The sequence below is a fragment of the Sarcophilus harrisii genome, chromosome 3 (assembly GCF_902635505.1).
Source record: "Sarcophilus harrisii chromosome 3, mSarHar1.11, whole genome shotgun sequence".
Lineage (NCBI taxonomy): Eukaryota > Metazoa > Chordata > Mammalia > Dasyuromorphia > Dasyuridae > Sarcophilus > Sarcophilus harrisii.
This window is the reverse complement of record NC_045428.1, coordinates 63,883,114-63,908,274: the sequence shown is the minus strand read 5'-3', so window position 1 is coordinate 63,908,274 and position 25,161 is coordinate 63,883,114. Positions and strand designations below refer to the sequence as shown.

The 25,161-nt window shown below is 52.4% G+C and overlaps 4 protein-coding genes across 4 annotated transcripts in view; 2 read left to right on the top strand and 2 right to left on the bottom strand.

Annotated features, from left to right (window-relative positions):
• The first annotated feature begins 3,103 nt into the window (after positions 1-3,103).
• On the top strand, positions 3,104-4,939 carry GPBAR1 (G protein-coupled bile acid receptor 1). The gene has a single exon (XM_031958064.1). It carries the CDS (start codon positions 3,699-3,701, stop codon positions 4,731-4,733), a length of 1,035 nt encoding a protein of 344 aa, XP_031813924.1. The 5' UTR covers positions 3,104-3,698; the 3' UTR covers positions 4,734-4,939.
• Positions 4,940-4,988: 49 nt separating this feature from the next.
• AAMP (angio associated migratory cell protein) lies at positions 4,989-9,264 on the bottom strand. Its single transcript, XM_031958062.1, has 11 exons — positions 9,050-9,264; positions 8,487-8,645; positions 7,716-7,835; positions 7,450-7,589; positions 7,146-7,290; positions 6,817-6,900; positions 6,587-6,702; positions 6,323-6,426; positions 6,098-6,188; positions 5,820-5,974; positions 4,989-5,450 (listed from the first exon to the last, which is right to left on the bottom strand). The coding sequence occupies exons 1-11, from the start codon at positions 9,168-9,170 to the stop codon at positions 5,375-5,377; spliced, it is 1,311 nt and encodes a 436-aa protein (XP_031813922.1). The 5' UTR covers positions 9,171-9,264; the 3' UTR covers positions 4,989-5,374.
• A 266-nt stretch (positions 9,265-9,530) lies between these two features.
• LOC116422227 (probable hydrolase PNKD) lies at positions 9,531-11,631 on the top strand. The gene is made up of 3 exons (XM_031958066.1): positions 9,531-9,690; positions 10,097-10,244; positions 10,346-11,631. The coding sequence occupies exons 1-3, from the start codon at positions 9,627-9,629 to the stop codon at positions 10,518-10,520; spliced, it is 387 nt and encodes a 128-aa protein (XP_031813926.1). The 5' UTR covers positions 9,531-9,626; the 3' UTR covers positions 10,521-11,631.
• Positions 11,219-25,161, bottom strand: part of TMBIM1 (transmembrane BAX inhibitor motif containing 1) — a 37,892-nt gene continuing 23,949 nt past the window's right edge. The window contains exons 3-12 of the mRNA XM_003765938.4: positions 18,544-18,644; positions 18,156-18,220; positions 17,749-17,802; positions 17,208-17,258; positions 16,918-16,957; positions 15,456-15,493; positions 14,874-14,961; positions 14,489-14,584; positions 13,060-13,113; positions 11,219-12,692 (exon numbers count right to left, since the gene is read on the bottom strand). Coding sequence (XP_003765986.1) covers positions 12,546-12,692; positions 13,060-13,113; positions 14,489-14,584; positions 14,874-14,961; positions 15,456-15,493; positions 16,918-16,957; positions 17,208-17,258; positions 17,749-17,802; positions 18,156-18,220; positions 18,544-18,644 — 734 coding nt within the window. The 3' untranslated portion in view covers positions 11,219-12,545. The remainder of the gene's footprint in view (positions 12,693-13,059; positions 13,114-14,488; positions 14,585-14,873; positions 14,962-15,455; positions 15,494-16,917; positions 16,958-17,207; positions 17,259-17,748; positions 17,803-18,155; positions 18,221-18,543; positions 18,645-25,161) is intronic.

The following is a 25,161-nucleotide window of genomic DNA, read 5'->3' as shown; positions in this document are numbered from 1 at the left end:
TTCTCCCCATCCCCTCCTCTAGCCAGCAAGTAATCCAATATATGTTAAACCTGTGCAATTCTTCTAATATTTCTAATATTAAATATATATTTATATAAATATAAATATTAAAAATAAAATATTTCTAAGATTATCATACTCCTGCTCTAGTTATTAGTAACTTTGTGGTCCTGGACAAGTCACAATCTCTTAGAATTTCAGTCATGTATATTTATGTCATGGAATTAGTCAGCAATTATTATCCTTCCCCCCATGATTTCCAGCCTGCTTTTCCTGTTGTAGACCTCTCCGGAGCTGATCTCCTGATTTCTCAGATGCTTTTCTCTCCCTAGCCCTTAGTCCCCAAACTCATCATGTTGGGAGAACGGAGATTTAGGGCTCTTAGTTCCATCCCTTTCTTTTTCTGCCCCTGAAAGTAATGTTCCTACGGAGCATTTCCTTTCAACGTTTGGAGAAGGGAGGAAAAGGAGTGAGGTCTCGAACATAAGGTTGTAGATTTAAAGCTGGAAGGAACCTCAGTTATTTAGTCCAATCCCCTCATATTTTTTTTCTCAATAGTATTTTATTTTTTCAAATACATGTAAAGATAGTTTTCTACATTCATTTTTGTGATTCTTTGTATTCCAAATCTTCCTCCCTCACTCTCTTACTTCCCTTCTCTCCAAAATAGCAAGCTGACATAGGTTAAATATGTGGGGTCCTTTTAAACATTTCCACAGTTGTCACATTGTGCAAGAAAAATCACAATAAAAGAGAAAAAAACTCCAGAAAGAAAAAGCAAAAAATAAAATAAGGTGAAAATACAATGCCTCAAGCCACATTCAGACTCGTTTTCTCTCCAGATGCGGATGGGATTTTTCACCTTAAATCTATTGAAATTGCCTTGAATCACCATCGCAGCTGATGGACATCATCTTCCAATCCCCTCATTTAACAAGTGAGGAAACTGAGGCTTTGAGGTCGTGACTCTCCGGAGGTGAATGAGATAGTTCACCCTCAGCATGTCCTGCATTGCCCTCTGGGGCTCTCATCTCCTCACGGCTGACTCCCTGGAGTCCCACAATTAGGCTTCAGATTCGTTGTGTGGGGGCAATCAGGGTTAGGTGACTTGGGTAAGGTCACACAGCCAGTCTGAGGCTGTATTTGCATTCAGGTCCTCCCGGGTCAGTGGGCTATGCACTGGGCCATACTAACTGCCCTTCTCTCTTTCACTGGGGAGGAAAAATTGGAACACAAGGTTTTGCAAGGATTAATGTTGAAGAATTATCCATGAGTATGTTTTGAAAAATAAAAAGCTTTCATTTTTAAAAAGTGAGAGAAAACCAAAAACCAAAACAAAACAAAAACGCCCTTCACTGGCTCTACCTCTTGATCTTAAGTATTGCCTGAATCCTTCCTCCCTTCCAACCCCTATTTTTCAGCACCTCTCTCTCTATATATATAGGGCCTCAGACACTAGCTATGTGACTCGGGGCTAGTAATTAGCCCCGTCTGCCTCAGTTTCCTCATCAATAAAATGAGCTGGAGAAGGAAATGGCAAACTATTCCATTATCTTTGCCAAGAAAACCCCAAATGGGGTCAGAGTATGACACAGGCAGTCTTCCTTTGTATGTAATTTCCTTAAGGTTCTACCTTGCTTTTATATTTTTTTTAATATTTTTATTATTTATATTCCCGGAGGAATTCAGTAAACAATAAATGCAATCATGTGTCTGAATAAGTCAAAATAAGAACTGGTGGATAGTAGAATCAGGCTCTGAATATAGGATCATTAGGTACAGGATTGGGAACCCATTCCAAAAATCTTTCCCCTATCTCACTCTTTTGGATTAAGATATTGCAATAAAGAAGTAAATGTTTGGGGGCAGAGGGAGGTGGGGGGAAAGAGTTAACACACTAAGCCATGCTCTTTGCCTAATTGAAATTAAAGCAGTCTGTTTAATGAAGCCCTCGGTCCTCCCGACCCCTAAGACGGCATTTGATGCCATAAGCTAGGGCCAGCAGGTCCGGGCCTGGGCTGCTGAAGGAGAGGGGGCGGCCCGGGCTCAGGGCTGCATGAGACCCCTGAGAAAGGAGGGGGCCCTGAGTAGCAATGGAGGGGCAGGGATGCTCACCTCCTTGCAGGTTCCCGGCCTTGGCAGCTGCTCCCTCACCCTCAGCCCCGCGGGTGAGCCAGATGCCAGCTCCTTCTCCACCTCCTCCCTTGAGCCCACCCCCCAGCCCGCCTCATAAGGGCGGACCTTTCCCTCCCTCCCTCCTTCCATGGTGGGGGCCCGGAGGCAGAGCGGGCCTGCAGGCAGCAGTTTGTCCTCATTCAGGTCCCACGGGCCAGATGGAGCCCAGGGCAGCTCCCCGGGCCTGGAGAGCAGGACTCACAGCTCCCATCTGCTGAGGCTGGTAAGTAGCCGTTCCCCCTCCCCAAGACCCCCGTGGACAGAGGGCCCACCCCCCAAGCTTGCGCTCCCTGAGAGGTCCCGGACTCTTCTGGCTCTGCCTGTGGAGCCCATGGCTGTCTGATGCTGGAAGCCGCTTAAATGGGGAGTCACAAGAACAGAGTTCAAATCCCGGTTCTGCCATCTGGAAGATCGCATTTCCCCCTCCCAGCCTCATTTTCCTTCTCTGTACACTGGGATGCCTTCCCCTTCTCGTGCATCTCCATCCTCTGGGCTCCCCTGGATGAGGATGGGGGGCAGGCAGAGGGGATGAAGGGAGGTTGCTGGGGTTGACTTTATTGGAGAGGAAAGCGCGGGGCTGGGGGCTTTCCCTCCCCTCCCTGGAGTGGAAGGCAACGGACTCTAAGGGGCATCGGATCCCTGTTTTGTGGAACCCCTCTGGGGGAAAGTTTGGGGCAAGGCAGAACCGACTGGATGGCGGAGCGGGCGCGGGCAAGAAAGGGGGGTGGGGAGCTCTGGAGGGCCCTGGGGCAGGGAAGGGCACGAGGCAGTCCCCGGACCTTGGGCTCTCCCTGACACGAGGGGAAGGCAGAGGACCCCGAACTGGGAACGTGAGACTCAGACCTGCAGGGAGAAGGGGGAGAAGTGGAGGGAAAGGGAGGGGACCCTTTTTAAAAGGAAATGAGTCTAGAAAGTCTAGTTTTATTGACTCTGTTCCCAGCAACGCCGTTCCCGTCCTATTGACAGAAGCTGTGAGCTGGGCCGGGCAGGGCTGGGATGGCAAGGTCCCTGCTTTCCCAGGGTGAGGTCAGCCTGGCTAGGGCCTCGGAAGGAAGCCCCGGAGATGGCCTCAGGGACCAGTGGGAGGAGCCGAGGGCCGGAGGGAGGCGTCCAGCCAGAACTAAGACCCAGAGCCCCCTCCTCCCTGCACCTGCCAGCCCGGGGCCCACTCTCCCTGCCACCCTTGCCCGCTCCCAGGAACCTCACGCCGCCGCCCTTCCCCGGGCCCCTTGGGCTGCCCCGTGCTGTTCCTGTTGCTAGAGGAGCCGGGTTTATGGGCTGGAAGTCCGACCAGGAGGCTGCTCAATGATCTGTGACACACGGGGAGTGTGGGGAGGATCCGGGAGCAGTGCCGCCCTGGGGCCCCGGCTCAGCCGAGGCAGCGATGGGCAGGAGGGTGGCAGACAAAGGGCTAGGGGTGGCTCCGGGCCCAGCCCTCCTGCAGTGCCCGGCCTGACCTGCGGTCCCTCCCTCCCTCCTCCCCAGGGATCGGAGCCGCTGCCCCAGAGCCTCTGGGCGCCACCATGGCATCTAACAGCACGAGGGAAAGCCCGGGCCTGCTGCCCCAGGCTGGGTTTTGGTTCTCCCTGGCCCTGGCGGGCCTCATCGTGGGTGCCAACGTGCTGCTGGTGGTGGGAATCGCCCGAGACCGCCGCCTCCGCAGGCCTCCTGCCGGCTGCTTCTTCCTGAGCCTGCTGATGGCCGGACTGCTCACAGGGCTGGCGCTGCCCATGCTGCCCCTGCTGTGGGCTCGGAGGGGGCATGGCTACTGGCCCTGCCTGCTCCTCCACCTGGCCCCCAACTTCTCCTTCCTCTCTCTGCTCGCCAACCTCCTCCTGGTGCACGGCGAACGCTACCTGGCCGTCCTGAGGCCCCTCCGCCCGCCCCGAGGAACCCGCTGGGCCCTGGTGGCGGCCTGGGTGGCCCCACTGCTCTTTGCCAGCCTGCCTGCGCTAGGCTGGAATCACTGGGCACCCGGGGCCAACTGCACATCGCAGGCCATCTTCCCCGCCCCCTACCTCTACCTTGAGGTTTATGGCCTCCTGTTGCCCTCTGTGGTGGCCGCCGCTCTCCTCTCCGCCCGGGTGCTGGCCGCTGCCCGGCACCAGCTCCGGGACATCTGCCGGCTGGAGAGGGCGGTGTGCCGCAGTGCCCCTTCACAGCTGGCCCGGACGCTGGCCTGGCGCCAGGCGCGGGCACGGGCAGGTGCCACGCTCCTGTTTGGGCTGTGCTGGGGCCCGTATGTCACCGCCCTGCTCCTCTCAGTACTGGCATTTGAGCATCGGCCACCCCTGGGGCCTGGCACCCTCCTGGCACTCAACTCTTTGGGCAGCGCCAGTGCTGCCCTCGTCCCCGTGGCCATGGGGCTTGGGGACAGCAGGTACACAGCCCCTTGGAGGGCGGCGGCACTGAGATCCTGGGGAGCGCTGCGGAGAACAGCTGGCCGCCCCAGAGCCCGGCAGGGCCCCAGGCCAGGGTGGCAGCCTGCGCAGGGCCAATGCCTGAATGGGGAGGCAGGGGCACCCCCGAGCCCCGCCACAGGGCTCCCACTTCTCTAGTGCATGGCCCCCAAGAGCCGTCTCCCTGCTGACCCCAACCATGGACTCCCCGCCCACAGTTGCCTGGACAAGTCCATCTGTCCCAGCCCACGGTGGTCCAAGGGAAGAATCTCACAGCAACAGGCGAGATCATCCCTCAGAAGGGGGTCCGGTGCTGCTCCCAGTGGGTGAGGCAGGGAAAGGGGGCCTCAGTCCCGTCCCCACCCACTCACTGTCGCCTCTCCCTCCCCCCCCTCAACTCCCTGTACGCCAGGACTCTGGGAATCATAGTTTATTTACATTTTTTAAAACCTCTATAATCATAAGTCCCTTCCTTCACCCCCAGCCCCCGCATCCCAAGGTCCTAGAAAGCCTGGAGGAGAGGGGAAGGGAGGGGAGAAGGAAAAAGCTTCTCAGGAGCTGCTCCCCATCTCCCACAGCCCCCAAGTGAAATGGAGCCCCAAAACACCACAGGTGAAAGTGAGAACAGCAGAGCTAAACTTCCCTCTGGAAGGTCAACACAAGGGAGAGGAGGGCAGTGTCAATGTGGAGAAAGGCGGGGGTGGCAGCCCCCCTGGCAGCCCCTGGGCGGGGGGAGCCAGCCCCCCTCCTTCCCCCTTCTCCCTATAAAACGAGAGCCCAGAGCGGGGACGGCAGTAGCACTAACGGTCGGGTCTCTGGACGCAGAACACTTTGGCTTTGTGGTCTCCAGACGTGGTCACCACCAGGGAGGCGTCTCTGCGGGGAAAGTCCCAGGGAGCAGTGAGGGCTGGGAGGGGCCGTGGTGGCCTGGCTCCTGCCCACCCTGCCCCTTCTCGGTCTCTGCCCCCTGGCGGGCTCCCCTCCAGTGCTGGCCCCTGGGATGGGCCCCTCTGCGGCCCCTGAGCACTGCGACCTTCCCTGTGGGGTCTCCCCCTCCCCCCCCGGCCCGTGGGCTCCCTGGCCACACGCTGCCGTCTCCATCAGGCCGGGAGCTCCTCTCTCTCCCTGGTGCCCAGCCCTCGGCTCGGACATAGCAGGGGCTTAATGAGCACTGACCAGTCTGGTGGGGACGGGACCCCCCCCCCCCCCCGGGGTCCCTCCCCCTCCTCTCCCCCGCGCACTCACTTGCTAAGGGCAAAGTCGAGGATCTCGGCCGTGTGGCCCCGGTAGTCGTTGAGCAGGCGGCCCGTCCGCGCGTCCCAGAGCCGCACGGCCCCGTCGAGGCTGCAGGTGTACACCACGGCCGCCCCCTCCTCCCAGAGCAGCTGCACGATACCCGACTGCGGGAGAGAGCGGGCCCTGAGACTCCCTCCCCTTCTCCCTCCGGGGGAGAGCGGGGACAAAGCACGGGAGGGGGAGGGGCCGCCACCAAGTGAGCCCCCCGGGCCCCCCGGCTTCCCTACCTGGTGCTGGCACCGGTGTCTCAGGCTCTGTGTCGACAGGTCATAGATGGCCAAGGTCCCGTCCAAGTAGCCCACGGCGGCCAGCGGCATCCTGGGACGGGGGCAGGGTCAGGCGGCACGGCCCCCAGGGCGCCCCCTGCCCTGCCCCCCACGCCCCACCCCCGCATCTGTCGTCAGTGCCTCCCCTTCAGTCTGAGGCACTCTGGCCCAGCCCCGGCCACTCACACATTGCAAAAGCCCAAGGATTCCACCGAGTTGGATTCACTTTCTTCGTCCTCCCCGGGGTTGGGCTGTGGGCCCACAGCGTCCGGCCTGAAGACACCCACCACCTGGGGAGAGGGGCCACAGCCCATCAGAGGCGGGAATCCGCGGGCTGTGCCCCCTGGCTGCGCCCCCTGACCCTCCCTGAGCCTGTGTGGGGGTCTGGCCCGGGAGGGACTGGGCCAGGGGTGGTCGGCAGGACCGCAGGCCTCGAGCCCCCCCGCTCACCTTGCCGGTGGCCACGTTGACCAGCTTGGCCTGACAGTCCACGGAGCCGGTGAGGATCAGGCTCCCGTCCAGGTTGGCGGCCACGCACGTCAGGGGGCCCTGGTGACCGTCCGCTCCTGGGGCACAGAGGGAGAGGCGGGGTGAGCCCGGGCCTGACCCCCTCCCCCGGCCCAGGCCCGACTCTCCCCCTACCCCTACCCCCCCCCCCCCGGCCTTTGTGGGGCCCGTACCTTTGAGCACGTGGACAGGGCTGCCCTGCTTCAGGTCCCAGATCCGGACGGTGCCATCCTCGTAACCGACCACAGCCTTCCTCCCTGGGGCCCCGGAGAGAGAGGGGGTGGGCTCGGGCCGGGCGCAGCCCCCCAGGAGCGGGGTCAGGGAGCACATCCCACACCTGCCGCGTTGCTGGCGAACACGCCTGCCCGGCCGCAGCCAGACGGGAGGAAGCTCCCGCACAAGCGGCCAGCCTGGGACTTGGGACGGGGCCCCCTTCTTCCCGACCAGCCCCACCCCCGCCGCCGCCGTCCCCCACCCCCGCCCACGGAGCCAGGGCTCTCACCGTCAGGGAGGACGCGGCCGCAGGTGGCGGGGCAGCTGGGCCCCTGGAAGGTCTTGCAGTCGCCGCTGGGGACCTTCCACATCCAGGTGTTCCCGTCGGCCGTGCCCGCCAGGAGCACGGGCGCCCGGGGGTGCCACTCCATCCACTGGCAGGCCGGGAAGGAGGGGCAGCGGTTAGCCAGGAGGGCCCCGGGACGTCCCTCCCCCGCCCCCGCGTTCCCGGCCTCGGGGACAGCCCTGACGGGAGCGGGCCTGGGGCAGGGAGACGCAGCCGGCGCGGCGGAGCCCAGCCCCAGTGTCCTCACCTCCAGGTCCCCCACCTCGAAGGACCAGACCTCCTCCTTAGTGTCCACCTGCCAGACTTTGAGCAGGCCGCTCATGTCCCCGGTGGCCACCAGCGCCGAGTCGTGGCTGAAGCCCGCGCAGGTCACCGAGTCCTTGTGGCCTGGGGGGCGGGAGCTGGTCACAAAGTGGCCGGTGGGGCCGCGGACCCGGCCCTGCCCCCGGGGCTGGGCCATCAAAGCCCCCGGCCCGGGCCTGGCTGCAGCCCTGCTGTCCCTTCCAGCCTCACCCGGACACTCCAGGAGCAGCTCCCCGTCGCTGAGCCGCCACACAAAGGCCTTGTCGTCCTCGCCCCCCGTCACCGCCAGCGTGTTGGTCTTGGGGTCCAGGCTCACGCAGAACACAGAGGCTGCTCCGAGAGAGACACCCAGCAGTGCGGAGGGGCCCCCCACGCCCCGCAGCAGAGACCCTGGGCCCGGGGAGGCGCCCGCCTGCGGCCCCCAATCTGGGCCTAGGAGGGCCGGGCCACGCAGACCCTGGGCCACGGGGAGGCGCCCCTGCAGCAGAGACCCTGGGCCCGGGGGAGGGCGCCCCGCCCCTCGCAGCCCCATCTGGGCCTAGGAGAGGCCCGGGCCCACTCAGACCCTGGGCCTCGGGGAAGGCGCCCCCTGCAGCAGAGACCCTGGGCCTCGGGGAGGAGCCCCGCCCCCGCCACAGGGCCCCACCCACCCAGACCCTGGGCCTCGGGGAAAGCGCCCCCTGCAGCAGAGACCCTGGGCCTCGGGGAGGAGCCCTGCCCCCGCCACAGGGCCCCCCCCATCTGGGCCCAGGGGGCCCCACCCACCCAGACCCTGGGCCTCGGGAAGCCCCCTGCAGCAGAGACCCTGGGCCCGGGGGAGGGCCCGCCCCCGCGACCCCCCCCCATCTGGGCCCAGGGGGCCCCACCCACCCAGACCCTGGGCCACGGGAGGGCGCCCCCTGCAGCAGAGACCCTGGGCCCCGGGGAGGGAGAATCCCCAGGCTGGGGCGCTGCCGAGGCCCCGCCGGGACCGGGCCCTACCTGAGTGATGGGCAAAGGTGACCTCGCTGTCGTCAGGGCTCTCCATGCCGCCGACCACCCCCTCGTCCGTCTCATCCCCCCAAGCCTCGTCGGCCCCCTCCCCTTCTTGCTCCTCGTCTTCCTCGAAGTCCACCCCGTCCATCTCTTGGGCTAGGTCATCTGCTTTGGGGACGAGAGCGCTGAGACCACCCACCTCCCTCCTTGCCCGGGACGGCTGGGGGAAGGGGGGGAGGGGCTCAGGGTCGGTTTGGGGGAAAAACACATTTAATGATGATAAAGGCAGGAAGTGCTAAAGAGAACTAGAGTTAGTAGAAGAGATAGAATGTTCAAGGGACGCAGAAAAAAGGCTAAAGTTCAAAGGTCATCAGATATGAGGTTAAAAGTCACGACCTCAACAGATGCAAACGAAATGAAGGGGAGTGAAACCGTGGGGGGAAAAGGGGTCGGATGCCCCCGGGATGGGGGTCGTACAGGTGAGGTTAGGATAGAGAGGTTGCGGGCCGGGGTGAGGTCAAGGGTCACAGGTCAGGTCCCCGCCGCTCCGCCACGGGGCCCGCTCTCACCCGGGTCGGGAGGGCCGGAACCCAGCTCCACCACCTCGATGATCTCCTCGTCGCCATGAAAGTGCAGGGACTCCGGGGAGGCCGCCCCGTCCTCGGGCCCGGGATCGGGATCGGGCTCCATGAGGCTCAAGGAAGCCGCTCCAGCAGCCGGGGCCCAGCCGCCTCAGGAGCCACGGCCGCGCGACGACACCTTTCCACGGCCCGGCCGAGATGGGGCAGGAGGCGGTGCTCCGACGCCAAACGACGCTGGCCCCGCCAATAGCAAAGGGGCCGGGCCGACGAGCAGCCAATCAAGAGGAGCGGTTGGCCGACAGCGTGGGGGTGAAAGGGCAGGATGGAAGGGTTCGAGAGCTCGCTCCGCCCCCGCACGGCCACAACTTCGCCCGGGTACCGCGAGAGCTTGTGGGAAGGATAGTTTTCACGAGGTTGCCGCGCGGGATTCTGAGAGATGTAGTCTTCCCTTCCCTGACTGGGCGGAGCAGAGGGCGAGGATTCCGCGTGGTCCGCTCCGTCGCCGCGCTCGAATCTAAACTACAACTCCCAGCAGGCAGCGGGGCGGAGCTTGGGGACCTGGAGCATGGCGACGACGGTTGTGGCTGGGCTGAAGCACCCGGGGCTGAGGGGTGCCCTAGGGTACAGGGGTAAGAGGCGGGGCCCAGAGACCCCATCCCTAGCTAGGAGGCTATCGGCCCCCTTCCCTTCTCGCTGTCCTTCAGCCTCACGGGGTCTGGACCAAGCGCTTGTCCGGAATCATTGCAGCCGCGCCCCTGGCTCCGAGCGCTCCCCCGCCCTTCTCTCCCCGAGCGCGCTCTCCCCCCGTTCCCCCAGGACGGCAAGGTCGGGATCAGGCCCTTGTTCAGCCGCTGTTCCGGCCGTGCCCTCCGCTCTCTCCCCGCCCCCATCCTTAGTGCGGCCATGCCCCCGTCCCAGAGTCCCCTTCTCGGTCCGTATCGCCAGCCGCTTCGCTCATGACTCCCGGAGCCCGCTAGGGGGCCCTGCCCGGGCCCCCCGCCGGCTGCCGCGGTCTCAGCGCCCCCTCCTCCGCAGGGTTTCTCCGGGGCGCCTGCGCCCGCGGGGCCCAGCTGCAGCAGCGCCCGGACCCCCCGCAGTCCGAGCCCGGGCCGTGGCCTCCGGGCGTGGAATACATCCCCAGGAAGAAGGCCAAGAACCCCATGAAGGCCGTGGGGCTGGCGTGGTGAGTCCCGGCCGGGCCCGGAGCGCGAGGGGCGGGGCGGGGGGGGAGGGCCCCGCCCCCACGGGCCGGGCCCCACTGAGGCCCCTCCCTCCCGCTCCCAGGGCCCTCGGCTTTCCCTGTGGGATCCTCCTCTTCCTCTTCACTAAGCGCGAAGTGGACAAAAACCGCCTGAAGCAGATGAAGGCCCTGCAGAGCATGCGCACGGCGAACCAGGGAGACTACGAGAGGCAGAGGTTCAGGTCCTCGGACCCCGCACTGGGAACTGAGGAGCTGTAGAAGCCGCTGCCAGGCCCTGCCCCGGAGGCGCAGGATAAATTGGAGGCCGCCAATAAAGTCACACTATTTCCCTGAAAAAGGAGCCCGGAGCCTGGCGTGCGGGGGGAGGCGGGAGAGGGGCCGGAGCCCCTCCCGGGACAAAGGCCGGGAACCCTCGCGCTCGGCGTCTGCCCCCTGGGTAACGGGCCGTTAGAGGGCCCGATGTAGCGGCGGCCAGGCCCGGACTCGGAACTGTCCGTCCTCTTTCTCACCGCCTTCCTGCCCCGGGCCCAATAAAGCATTTTCTCAGTCGCGTCCCTCACAGCGGGAGCATTGGAAGCGCCCGCCCCTCTCCCTGCCCCCCACCTCGGGGTCCCTCCCAATTCCCATCCTCGCGTCCTTGGGCCCGTCCTAGAGCCAGGGCGGAGTGAGGGGACAAGCTGCTCGTGCAGGGCCTGGGGTGCCCAAGCCGGGTGCTTCAGCTTCCTCGTGTGTCAGGTGAGCTGGAGAAGGAAATGGTGAGCCTCTGATCACAGAGTCTCTCTGAGGAGAAGGAAATGGTGAGCCTCTGATCACAGAGTCTCTCTGAGTACGGGGTGACGGGTCAGATGTGCGCTTTAGCATCATCAGTTAAGCAGCTGGGGAGAGGATGGAGGGAGCCACCAAAGTGACCAAGCTGGCTCCCCCTCCCACAGAAAGCCAGAAGCAGACCCTTGGTTTCTAACATAGTATTTTATTATATTTTCCATTATAACTCTGTGTGGTGCTCAAAACTCCAGAAAGGTTGCATACAGAAGCCCTTTTTTGACCCCTGCGCCGGCCGAAGTCAAGAACACTGTTCCTTGAGTCCCTGCCTCCTTCATAAGGCACTTGGTGTTAAAAGCTTAGCCTGTAGCTTCCTGCTCCTAGAGCAGGGAAGGGAGGTCCTGATGGGGGGAATAGTAAGGGGAGCAATATCCCAACAAGCACCCCAGAACTGAAGGTTGGGATGAAAAACACCCAGGTTCTAGCAGTAGCTCTGCCACTCTTGTGAGACCTGGGGCAAGCCGTTTTGCTTCTGGACCTCAGTTCTTTCATCTGTGCAACAGAGGACTGACTCTAGAAAAGTCTAGGTTAAAATTCTGTGAGAAGAGGCCTAAGGCAAAAACTCCTGGGATGCTCTGGGTAAAAACTGGGTTAAGTAGCAGCAGAGACATGAAACCCAGAGAATGTATTGCAGAGCTTCTTCCAGTCCCAGCTCTGTATCCCTGCTGGCTCCACTTCAAGAACCCCAATGAGATTTCAAAAGTGGGGGGGAGGGATGGCCCCCTCTCCTATCGGCCTATTCCTACACATCCCTTCGCTGTAAGTCTAGGAGGCCAGGAAGGAAAATCAGAGAGACTCATCCCGCTGCCACTGGCCAGTCCCCATCTGGAACAAGTCCAGGCTGGGGATGGTGGGAAAAAGCCAGATGGAGAGGGGTGGAGACCGAGGTTTGCCCTCTGGCTGTGGGCCGAGGTCAGGGCAAGGGCTGGGCACTGGCATATATTGTGCCTGACCCCCAATAAACCATATATACACATCACCGGGTCATGTCTGTACAAAAGGGTGAGCGGGAAGGGGAGGACTGAGAAGACAGGATTTGGAGCTTTGTGCAAGACAGAGAGCAGACGCTGGAGAGGATGCCAAGGAGGAAGGGTGTTAAGAGGCAGCAGCTAAGTAGGGAATCCCCCGAAGAGAAGGCTCATCACCGGCCCTCACAATCATCCGCACATCTCGTTTCCCTTTAGATATCGAGACTAAATGTCCTCGTCACAGATCCCCGACAAGGGCAGTCACGACAGAAGAAATCCTGGACCCAGCCTTGGACAAGTAAGAAGTCACTCCCTGACTTCCCCTGTGTGGCGAGTTCCTCCCACAGACGAGCTCCAAACAAGACCGCTCCCCCAGATCTCACCAGCCAAAGTGAAACCTTTCCTGGGGGAGTTAGGGAGAGAAAGGGGGCGTGGCAATGCCGGGCCAGCCCAGAAAGAGAAAGGAAAGGAGCTGGGGAGGAAGGGGGGCCCCTTAGTTGTGATCCCCCAGAAGCTGCAGCACAAAGGTGAAGATGTAGACGATGTCCGTGTAGATTTGCAGGGCACCTGTGATGTATTCCTCTGGGCTGATGGTGTGCTTCCTGTTTCCCAAGACCAGTTGTGTGTCATAGGCCAAAAACTGCAGGGAGGAGAGCAGTAATGAGGACCCCCCCCCCCCTTGTCTCTCCCCATGGCCCCCGCCCCTCAAGGACAGGGAGCTTCTTCCCCCAGTCACTCAGTGTCCTCTACATGCCAGGCACAGAACCAGGTGTGGGAGATAGATAAAAACAAAGAGCCCTTTCCTGGAAGGAGCTATACATCTGGGAGGGAAATGGGAGAGGAGCTGGGAAATGACTCCAAAATAACGAGGCCGGGGGTGGGGAGAGGTTGCAGGGAGGCTGAGACACAGGAGATGTGTTCTTGGAGTGGGGAGCAAAGGCACAGAGAGGGGAGGAGGGGGCTGCAACCAGGCCCCCCAAGCGGGGAAGAGATGGAGGGCCACTCACCAGAGTAAAAGCAATAGCCCCGAGCGCCGCATACAGCATGTGGAGCCAGTATATCTGTGGGAGCAAAGGGTAAGAGTTAAGGGCCCACTGAGTGGGGTCCAGAGAGCCAGGCACCACACCGCCCGACGATGGGGAGGAGGCTGGCTTCGTGTCTTTGAGGGGGTGTTTCCTACATTTTATTCAGACCCATATTAAAGCTAGACTTCCCAGCATGGATCACCGAGGCTAATGGAAGTACAGTAAAGATGAAAACCTAGAATCTGTCCCGGGATAATCCACTTACACTGACTTTAATGATAGGTTTAGCTCTTAGATTAACAATCTCAAAAAAAATTTACCAAATTACAGGAATTTCAGCTGTACTTTTAGAAGGGAAATCAGTGGTGAAGATATCCAAGGTGCTTGCTGGGGAGGGAAGGACTACTGTCTTTTATTTCCCCCTCCAAAGAGGGATCTCCCCAGATGGGAGTGTCCCTCTACCTCAGGAAGGAACCAGAAGGCAGTCTCCCTCTTAAACCCCCCCTTCATAACCTCAAGAGAAACTGCCTTCTCTCTAACTTAGATGTAGTATCTTTTTTTGGCTCATTCCAAACCCAGTCTATTGGTAACCTGTGTCATTCTCCTAATCTCTCAAAAGTCCTGTTCTCGAGGTGCCCTTCCTCCCATAGACTCCATGCCCTCAGGTAATAGGATAGCTTAGGGTCCCCCAACCCAAGCCTGACCTTCCAAGGCTCTGGTACTCTTTTCCAGTCTCACTACACACCTCATCTCAGATAACTCAGAAAGCTGTAATCCAAATTATTTCCCACTACAGCATTACTGATAAGTTTAATTTCCCTTTTGTTATTTTTTTTAAAACAAGATGCTATCAAAAAATTAAAAAAAAAAAAAAAAAGATGCTGTCTTAAATCCAAAGGAATTGTTAGAATCCTTACAAAGAGTTAACTCCTTAGAGTTGATAGAGACAATAATTATCTAATTTAGTATGGTTCAGTATGATTGTTCTGATCCTACAAGGAGATGTTATGGGCCAGAACTTGAAACAAGGTACTAAGTGGAACTGAGGAGACAATGTTTAAATAATCATACAACAGAATAAATGACTAATTATATCTTTTAAGAAAGTATGATCAATGAAGGGGAAAAAACCTATGATCAGTGATGAAGACTTGGGTGGAGGGATGCCTAACTAAAACTTCCAGATTTTTAAAAATGGATTATTTTTAAAAATTGTGAGTTCTGAATTCTCTTCCTCCTGTTCCTCCCCAACCTATGGAGAAGACTATATATATCCATTATATAAATCTAGATTATAATATCTGAAATTCACAACAAATAGGCAAGTCCTTATGGTACTCCCCCCATGCCTAAGGCCTGTTTTGGAGCCCAGAAATCCTCAGCTCTAAGAAAGGGAAGACTGTCTACTCACATATTTGAAAGCCAGCACAATAGCAGTGATAATCCCAGTCACAGTCAACACAATCCCAAGCACACAGAAGAGTCCGGCACAAGATGTGAAGTCCACCTGCCAAAGGAAGGAGAAAAAGGGGCTGGTCAGGAATTCACAGGAATACTACTTCAGCCTTCATATCTGCACCAGAAGAGAAATGTCAGTAAATTATAGGGAAGGTGGACCATTTTCATGGAGAAAAGCTTATTGAAGCTAAGCGGTTGGATCTGCAGACCTTAAGACAGAAATAGGATCCCCTTGTATCCCCAGTCCTTAACTGTCTCCCAATCTCTGGGGTCTGGGAGAATGGACTGAACGTGCTCAAGTAAAGGTGTCTTGCAGTCTGAGGCTTGAACGCCCTCACCTTGGTCTGGAAGCAGAATATGGTGACGGCAATGGTGACAATGGCAGTGATAATCATGGCCAAGAGGACTGCTTTCGTGCTATACATACTGTGGGGAGAGAGAGAGATGAGTGATTGAAAGACTGATCCATCCACTTAAATCATTCCCAGTCCATCAGGCCAATGTGAAAAAGAGAAAATTCAGCAGAACAATCCTCCCTATTTAAGGGAAAGAGTGAGAGAGAACCCAGAGCCTATTCTCTACAGTCCAGGAGTGGCTTATGAGCAATGATCCTCAGTAGAGGGATACCTTAATAAAATTTCCAGATTTTAAAAAAATAAATTATTTATTTTTAACATTTTTTTTGAGTTCTGAATTCTCTCCCTCCAGTTCCTCCCCCAGCCAGGGAGAAGGCAATCAATATATCAGCTGTATAAACTTCCAGATTATAACATCTGAATTTCACAACAAACAGGCAGGCCTTTACTGTACTTCACCCATGTCTAAGGCCTGTTTTGGAACCCAGAAATCCTAACACCCCCACCCCAAACTATACACCTCCCAAAGGTAATGGGTTGGGGGTATTGCTCAAATATACATACCTGGCTATGCAGCCAGTCATGAAACTCATTGCTAGGGTCTAAAAGAAAGATCAAAAGGAAAATAAGATATCTAAAATATGAGAAATTGATAGAAAAATGACCTCTACAACATCAAAGCTAAGTAATCATCAACTAATATAAGAAAAGATAGTCAATGCAATCAAAAGAACTAGACCTGCAGCCAGGAATATTATATCCGACAAAATTATCCATAATATTGAATGAAAAAAATGGACATCCATTAATGAACTTGAAGATTTTCAGGACTTTTGTTTCAACTAAACCTTAACTTAATAGAAAATTTAAATTTAACATACCAATTCATGCATGAAAATGTATGCCATATATTTAACATTGATAAAATTAAAATTGGGTAGTTCGAAAGAAAGATTGGAACAGAGTTGAGTATGATTTGATTCTAAAAAGCAAAACTGTCTAGCAAAAGGTAAAAAGTGTAATTATAGGAATGGGGTTCAGAAGAACAACTAATAAAGAGACTTTAGGGAGGAGAGGAAGGCTTATAGTTCTGAAAGCCGATTCATATCAAGAATGGGTTAAATAGGGAACTCTGTGTGTGTGTGTATATATACGTATGTATGTGTATGTATATATACATACACATACATACATACATACATACATACATACCATGAAGGGTATAGCTCCCTTCAAAATCTAAAAAGAATTAAGGAGGGAGGGAATAATACAAAGTGAAGTATAGAAGAACGGGTAGATTTATGACAGTGGGACAAGGTGTATAGATTAATGGAAAGGGATAAAAGGGAAGGAAGTAGCATAGGATAAGGTGGAGTACAGAGGGATGTTTAGATTAATTGGAGTGGAATAAGGGGTGTGGATTAATGGGAATGAGACAAAGAGGGAAGGAAAAGATAGGGGAAAGGAGGAAAAAGAAGTCCATGGATAAGAGGAGGTTAAATAATAGCAAAGCAAGTTTAGGAGCAGAATTAAAGTAGAAGAGTTAACAGGATAAGAAATATGATATATACAGAAACACTACAACAAAAGAAAGTGTGCAGCAGAAAAACAGAATAATCCACAAGGAAGCAAAGAAAAGATACTCATGAATATAATTTCTATTATGACATATGCTTTCTTGAAATGGAAATTTGTTACACATTTTGAATCCTCCCTGATGTTCTGTTAGGCACGTGACAACGTTTTGTTTTGTTTTGTTTATTTTCCTTTTCTGTTTTTCCTTTTCTATTCTGTTTTTTCTTATTTTGTATTCAATTCAATAAAAAAAAGTTTTTAAAAAGCTAGCCAAAAATTTTTTTTACATTAAAAAAAAAAAAAGACAAGAAGGGCAGTGGCAAATACAAGAGATCCTCTTCAAAGAGCCTCTCTCACTGGACACTGGCCAGAAGTCAACCTTTCCCCTTCATCTCCTTGCCCAATCCTCCCAGCCTCCCTTTCCCATCCCACTCCATTCCTCTAGACTCACAAAGATGGTCAACAAGATGATGTTCCATGGGAAGCGGCGCCTGGAATATAAAAGGAAAAGGGGGTCAGGAATCAAAGAGGAGTATCCTCAACAAAAGCACATTTCCCATAGTCCATGGGGGAGCCTCAGGTCAATGTTCATTTTTGGTACCTGATTATCTGTTCACCATCCTCTATCTTTCATCTTGGGCCCCCTTCTACTCTAGAGATCCTACCCTCTGCTACCCTTATCTTCCTCCATCCCACCCCCATCACTACACATACTACACTGCCCACACCCTCAGGACTCACCTGGGTCCCTGGCAGCAGACAAGGGTCAGGTATGTGGCCAGGAAAACAGCGCTACAGAAAAAAGAACAGCCGTCTGTTTTTCCCTCCAGTCTAATTCCCCCTCCAGCCCACTCCCACACAAGGGGTTAGCCCTCACTAGTCCCACGGGGCTGAGATGCAGGAAGCTATTTGGAAAATGTGGGAAGACAGTGGCCCAAGGAATGAGACCAACATGTGGAAAATATTAAAAACCTCTGTCGTGGGGGTGGGAGAAGAAGGGTCGGCACAATGAGACGTGCCTGCAGGACTGTTCACCGACTACTACCATCAGCTCTTTCTTAAAGACAGAGAGAGTAGTCCCATACTCCCATCTGCCACAGAACTAAAGAGCAACCACAAGTTTGTAAGAGCACCCATGGCTAAGCCAGGTGATGGAGATGGATAAGAGAATGCCACAAAGGGACACAACCTAGACTGAGAGTGGAAGTCACGCTATCTTGTCCCATGGATTTTCTTTCCTCTACCTCCCTGATCTTAAGTCTAGGCAAGAAGGCATACTCACTAGGAAGCATAGTAGACAGCCACATTCCTCCTCACAAAACTGCGAACAGGATCCCTGAGTGATGAAGGAAGGGGAAAGAAAGATCAGGAGAAAAGTCAGCCCAGCTGTGTCTGTGCAATGTACCAGAGGCAACCACTTTCCCCATGGCCTCTTCACCAAGTCCCCAGTACTCGGTCATTCTACCTCCCTCCTCAGTAAAGGATTCTGTCTCTTTTCCCAATAAAGGGCTTACTCAAGTCCAGGATCCCCCAAAACTGGAGAACTTCCCCCAAGTCCCCAGTGCTTGGTCATTCTCAAATTCTTTTTGAAAGACTCTCTCTCCCCACTAAAGTATCTACTCAAGTCCAGGATCCCCAAAACTTGAGAACTGGGGGAGGAGAGTAAGAAAAGAAGCCTCAGACACTCACGAAAAAGTGAATATAGCAATGATGGCCACGGTGATGAGCAACTGTAATGAGATGATGGCGTAAACCTGAAACACAGAAGGAGATGATTATTCCCTCTCTCCAAGGAATTGAAGATTTTATCCTGAAGAACATACTATGGAAAAGACTAAAAATGTGTCAGGAAAGGCCTGATTTCTAGATGTCCCAAGAACCAGACAGGAATGCTGGGCAACGCCTTGGGGAGAAGGAACAGGAATCTTGGTGCGGCCTGAATTACATGCTCCCAGGCGGTAGCTGGTGCAAACAAGCAGGAATAAGGCGCTCCTTCCTCAGGCCTATGGGGACCCTGATCCTCCAGGCCCACAAGGAGTAAACAGAAATGTCATTTACTCCCTGTCTCCTTCCTTACCTTCTGGATGAAGCGGTGTCGGACCTTCTTGTCCTCCCAGTCTCCAGTCCCAAAGCTGTCACTTGCTGCGGGTTCTCCCGCGCCATAGATTTCAGATCTGCCTGTAGGGACAGTCCCTCAAGTTATCCAGTGGCGCACACATGCTCTTGGATTACAGACCCAACCCAACACTAGAGAGCACAGGAATAAATGGTGTTTTCCTTAAAATAATCAGTAGCATCTATTTAAAACCATCAGCAAGCATCATATGTAATGGGGATAAACTAGAATCATCCCCAGCAAGATCAGGGGTGAAACAAAGTTGCCCACTATCACCATTACTATTCATTAATACATAATACTATTGTATTAGAAATGCTGGCTTTGGCAATAAAAGAAAAAAAGATTAAAGGAATTAGAGTAGATAATGAGGAAACCAAATTATCACTCTTTGCAGATATGATGGTATATTTAGAGAATCCTAGAGAATCAACTAAAAAACTACTAGAAATAATTCAGATTACAAACACACAACTTCTTACCCTCAGTTTTCCCCACCACACAACCTTCTCCAGCCCATTTAAAAATCCCTTCAACATCTGGACATTTCCCGTCCAGCTCTATTACTTTAGAAATCTTCATTAAATGCTAAGCAAAGGGGGCAGCTAGGTGGTGCAGTGGATAGAACACCAGCCTTGAAATCAGGAGGACCTGAGTTCAAATCTGGTCTCAGACACTTAACACTTCCCAGCTCTGTGACCCTGAGCAAGTCACTTAACCCCAATTGTCTCAAGGGAGAAAAAATCCTAAGCAAAAAGTACTGCTAAATAGGCTCCAGTGCCAAGCAATTCAAACCCAAGATCCTTGCCCAATTAAATCAATGAATGAATATATAAACAAATAAGTAGCAAAAATCACCTATCTAATAACTAGTCCTTTAAGGTTAACAAAGTTAACCATGAACAAGATAAGGTAAGATCGTAATATGAAAGATGTAAAAATTGAATAAGGCTTCATCTACTTTAGAGTTGGAGTAGGCCTGAAGGTCTTTGAGTATTGATTCAAGGGCATACCTAAGTCCCCTTCCTACTATCCTCCCATGACATTTTCTCCCTATTTCAGTCAAATATGGGCAACTATGTACTTATTGGTCAAGTTCAATTTCTTGGGTAGTTCCCTTGTTTAGAATGTGAGACCCTCAACCAATGAGGATGAGGGTCAGTGGTGGGAGGGGTGTTAACTTTTAGGGATTTAAGTGTAAAACCTGTCCTGAAAGGTGCCTCCTCCCTTCGATTGCCTGCTTGAGGGATGGGATGCCCCATCTCTGGAGAACATACAACAAACTTTTGTTTTGCTCCTAGAGATCCCTCCAGCTTTTTTATTAATGGTGACCCCTCACCATTCTGAGCCACACAGTTTTGGGGGCTAGTCTGGGATCACATGACTTGGTGGGTAGGCAAACTGTTGGGTGCTAGTGGGGTGGCACCCTGCCCTGATTTAGGCAGCCCGCCAGTGTCTGGAGGCTTCTCCTTGCTCCCCCAGGTTAAGTGGGCCTAAAGTGGAGAAACTTGGGGCAAAGCAAAGGGAGAAACTCTGCATTAAAATTCTGACTGGCTTGGGGCAAGGACAGATCAGTCAAACATTTTGCTGTGCAGCAACCCAGGTAAACCTCCTATGAGCCCCTTGAGTCACATTACAGACACTGGAGGAGTGCTCTGGACAAGCCGGGACAGGCCTTCTTGGGTGACTGAGGTCAATTGGCCACAATTGACATGTTTGGGTGTTTTGGAATTTAGATTCCATCCAAATTCAATGAGTGTGGCCCAGTCCCAGCCAACCCTTGGGGAGAGAAATGATCAGAAAATACCAGTAGACAGTCCCTTGGGAGATAAATTAAGTAATTGGAACAAACTGCCAAAATATAAAGGAAAAAGCATGAAAAAGGTGATAAGGTATTGTTGTTTTGTAACAGCAATATTGGTGGACGCACCATTTGGCCTAAGTATGACTCCCTTGAAGACTGGGTGTGCTAACAACTAAATTTGTATGTTAATAGTAAAGAATCTGTTAATCCAGAGGAGGCCTAATAAGCTGGACTATAGCTTTCAGGGGCCCCAATAATGCTGAGTAAGAATCAATGGGACCCATTGTTATCTCTCCCTCTTCCATATTTAGCTCCACCTCAGGACTTAATTCAATCAACCCTCCAGGGGCCCTGAGGGCACAGGAGGACTTAATTCAATTAACCTCACCCAGGCCTCTGCAAAGGACCATTTGCTTTCACTAGCAGCTTAGTAAATCTGAATTGGGATCACAATAACCCCATATATTGAGGAAGTATAAGGGGTCTTAGAGAACTGGTAATTACAGGAATTTGAAATGCAGTGCCAAAGGCACCGAACATAAAAAAGGCCTTTGGGGTGACTCAGGGGAAGGCAGTCACCAGCTGAATATCTAAATAGACTAAAGCTAGCATGAGTAAGTACTCTGGATTTGATTCATACGAACATACAAAAAGACTGCCCCCAGCAGAGGATGGAATGGCAGATCCGTTCCCTTGATGAAGATTAGGGGAGTTGGGGGTTCTTGTAAGATTCCCACCCAGAACTCTTGGTAAATTTAAGGGTAGAACCCCACCAGGAGGACTCTTGTTCTCTTAGACACCAGAGCATTGAGATCTTCAGTGACCTGTTTGCCTGAGGGGTTAAATTATCTAAGGAGATCCTGGTGATTTATGGGGTTAAAGGAGAATTTTTCTTATATATGGGATAAAGGGAAACATTGGGCAGATTTCTGCTCATCTCAAAAGCAGGAGTAAACTTTCTGGGCAGAGATTTAATAACTAAACTGGAAATTGTGTTGATTCCACATGGATCCAGCATATACCCCAGTAGAATTGATGTGGGAAAGATTCCAATCTTTGATTCCCAACCCCTCCTAGTTAATGTAAATTACCCTTTGACTCACAAATCCTGGTCCCTTTGAATTCCAATAAAAGATCTGGACCTATCCCAGCCCCACCCGGATCTGAGCCAACTTTGGGGCTACACCCAAAAGCCCCTTGAGCTAAGTCTCTTACTATAAAAGGGCCAGCTGGGAACCCCTCTTTGCAGAGATTCCAAACATGCTAGCCATGTGAGGACCCTCTGTCCACTAGACCCTCTGTCTGGTGTCCTCCTTATCTCTACCTTCACCTATCTCCTACTTCTAAACTCAATAATAAACCTCTTTTATCAATCTAGCTCTTGGGCTAATAAATGCTTTTATTGGGGACTCGTGCCGCTTTACCGCCGTATCCTTGTGCCTGAATCTAAGGGGGTTAGGGTTAGCTCTGTTTGACTTCCTGTACCCCAAATCTGCCACTAGACCTTAACTAAACCCTAATTTCATTTAGGCACCCCAAATCTAGACCTCAACATTTGGTTTACAGCTCAACAGAATGACTCTAATGAATGAAGAAGGGCAGACTAGGATAAACTCTGAGGTTTGGGTGGGACCTGACAATCCAGATAGCGTCCAGATAAAACAATCACATTGAAAGAGCCTAGGGAGCCACTAAGAATCAATATCCAATTTCACTAGAAGGAAGGTAAGGTTTGCAGCCTGTGATACAAGGCTTATTGAGAAATGGATTAATAGAACCCTGCATTTCACCCTTCAACACACCCATACCTCCATTCAAGAAAGATGGGAAATTAGGAAATACAGGTTAGTTCAGGATTTAAGGGAGATTAACAAAATGTTAGCTTCCCACCCTGTGGTTCAGGACCCATAACCATCCTGGGCTGGATTCCTAGTTCTACTAGAAATTGAATCTGAAGGATGCATTCTGGAGCTGCCCTTTAGAAAACAGCAGCAGAAATCTCTTTGCCTCCCAATAGGAAGATCCAGAGATTGGAAGGAAGCAGCAAATGAGGTGGCGTGTCCTCAGGTGACTAAATTATCTTCAGAGACCCAACTACCTTGGACTAAATGCCTTCCTCTCGCTGTGATCAGAATCAGAACCTTGCAAGCCATGTAGAAATATTGGACTTTCACCTTGTGAATTATTGTACAGACATCTTTTCCAGGCTTATCGTTTGGGAAACTGGGACTCTATTTTAGAGACAGAGGATTTATTTCTTAAGATATCTTAAGTCATTGCTAAGACATTTACAAGAACTTCAACAAAAGGATTAATAGCTCAGACTCCTCTAGGGTTCCCTGTTCATAGAATTCAGGTGGAGATTGGGTGTTGATCTGTTCCTGGAAGGATGAGAAGCTGACTGTGCCGGGACAGACGGACCCTACCAGGTGATACTGACCTCGGACACTGCTATTCACACCTAGGAACGAGGCTGAACACACCACACCAGAACAAAAGGACCTGTGGCGCTACCTTTATCTGAGTGGACAGTGAAAGATGGGGAGACCTCAAATTACACCTGAGGAGGGGACCTTCACTGAACGGGAACGCAAATTCTGAACCCGGTGCATTGTAACTGTCTATGTATCACTCTTCTTATTACCTTGGGCCTCTTCACCTGTTTGGGAGCTGATATATTTTCCCCTAGGAATTTCACCTAAACCTCACAGTGTACTCATCTACCTCTTAATTGGACAAGGATCTGCTATATTGGATCAATAAGGCCAAATTTTTTCCTTCTTCCTGAACAAGCAGACAAATATTTAGGGATTCAGTTATATGTTGATTTGGGAAGAGGGAAATGGGGTTTAGATACCTCCATAACCCAGCCTGGAGATGCAAATGGTTGGGGTGACACCTGGCCCCCAGAAAGAATAGTTAAAGAATATGGGCCAGCCAGCCAGGCTCAAGATGGAAGTTGGGGATATAGAACCGCAACATATATATATGTTGAACAGGATAATTAGACTTCAAGCAGTTGTAGAATTCATCACCAATCAGACAGCTAAGGTACTAGATCCAATTGATAACTACAATAGTCCAAAACTCATTATCCAGAATGATTAGGTTGGAAGGGAAAGCTGAAGGGTCTATTAGATTGATGGTGCTAAAAGGGTGGGAGTCAGTGCCCCAAGAAAACCGACAGGAACCAGAAGGGGATGAGGAATTAGACAGGGAATGTGAAATTATGTTACAAAAATTTGAAGAGATCTCGTGTACAAAAAAGAGGGGGGGCTGAACGTGATCTCTCAGGACAGTTGTGAAAATCAAGTAAGGCTTCATCTACTTCAGAGTTGCAGCAGGCCTGAAGGTCTTTGAGCAACGATTCAAGGGCATCCTTAAGTCCCCTTCCTGCTATCCTCCCATGACATCATTTTCTCCCTATATCATTCAAATATGGGCAACTATGTTCAATTTCTTGGGTAGTTCCTGCATTTAGAATGTAAGCCCTCAGCCAACGAGGATGAGGGTCAGTGGTGGGAGGGGTGTTTGTGATAGGGATTTAAGTGTCAAACCTGTCCAGAAAGGTTCCATGGGTGGGACGCCTGATCTCCTACAATAAGCTTTTGTTTTGCTCCTAGAGATCTCTCCAGCTTTTTTTTTTTAAATGGTGACCCCTCACCATTTCTGAGCCACACAACCAGATGATCCCCTGGCCTTGCAAAAAAGGCAGCCTTCACCTCAGGAAGCTTACTGCCTGACTAGCCTAAAAAATAATTAGAAAATAACTAACCAGTTTAGTCTATTTTTGAGATCATCACTTGATACTGTAAAGTAACAAAGAGGTGATCACAGTAGGTTAAAGAAACTGAGGAAGGCTTTTGTGGAGAAAGTGGCTCTTAACCTGGGCCTAGATAAGTGTGTCTGATTATATTATGAAATGTTTCAAACCCCCTCTCCACTTATTCCCGCCTCCCCCCAGCTGGAAGGTGTGGAAGACTCTCTATATATAATAGATCAGCAAACAACCTATAGCTATAACTATGGAGAATGGTACTGATGACAGAACCACTCCAAACACTCCAAACATGCACAAGCTCATCCAAAGGATGTAACGTATAAAAATTCTTATACTTTACTTTCTTACATCTACCTAAAGTAAAGTGTTTGGTGTCAGAACAAACTTAATTACAAAGAGCTGTTATAGATTTTGGAAAATTTATGCATTAGTTTGTCTATATGAATTATTTTTTTTTATCACACAAGGAACCAAGAAATAAATGAATTCTACTTGCAGATAAAAGCAGAGCTCATACAAAAAAATTGTTAAGTCATCTTTGTTAAATGTAGCTGTGATAAAAACAATAAGCTAGGAATTGGGCTTTACATGAATCTAATTAAAGATGTCCCAAAGATGTTTGGAAATACCAATTTATAGCACCGAGATTTTGGATGGAATGACAATGCTATTAGGAAGTTCTATTCTATATAGGAAAAATATGAATTTCACGTTTTGCATTAAGGGCAATTAAATTCAAGGTTCAGTTCTTGAATAAACTGCACACACCCAGAACGTGATGAAATTCAAATCAAGAATAAATTGCAGATTCCTGAACCTCCTCCCAGAAACAAACTAAAAGTGCCAGAAGAAAGGTGTTAACAGGGAGAAGGGGGAAGATAAATAAAAGCCAACCTACTGGATTCAATTGTGTGCTAAGCTTGCCCAAGGCACATGGTGGAAGCTATCAGAATATCAGAAGAACATAGTGGAAAAACAACATACCTGGGGGCAG

Excerpts from the sequence above, each read along its gene's own strand:
- GPBAR1 (XM_031958064.1), top strand. The coding sequence starts at position 3,699 with ATGGCATCTAACAGCACGAGGGAAAGCCCGGGCCTGCTGCCCCAGGCT.
- AAMP (XM_031958062.1), bottom strand. The coding sequence starts at position 9,170 with ATGGAGCCCGATCCCGATCCCGGGCCCGAGGACGGGGCGGCCTCCCCG. Across the intron at positions 7,291-7,449 it reads TCGAGGTGGGGGACCTGGAG|TGGATGGAGTGGCACCCCCG; the intron begins GTGAGGACACTG and ends CCGGCCTGCCAG. Across the intron at positions 6,901-7,145 it reads CGGCCGCGTCCTCCCTGACG|GGAGGAAGGCTGTGGTCGGT; the intron begins GTGAGAGCCCTG and ends CCGGGGCCCCAG.
- LOC116422227 (XM_031958066.1), top strand. The coding sequence starts at position 9,627 with ATGGCGACGACGGTTGTGGCTGGGCTGAAGCACCCGGGGCTGAGGGGT. Across the intron at positions 9,691-10,096 it reads GGGTGCCCTAGGGTACAGGG|GGTTTCTCCGGGGCGCCTGC; the intron begins GTAAGAGGCGGG and ends CCTCCTCCGCAG. Across the intron at positions 10,245-10,345 it reads AAGGCCGTGGGGCTGGCGTG|GGCCCTCGGCTTTCCCTGTG; the intron begins GTGAGTCCCGGC and ends TCCCGCTCCCAG.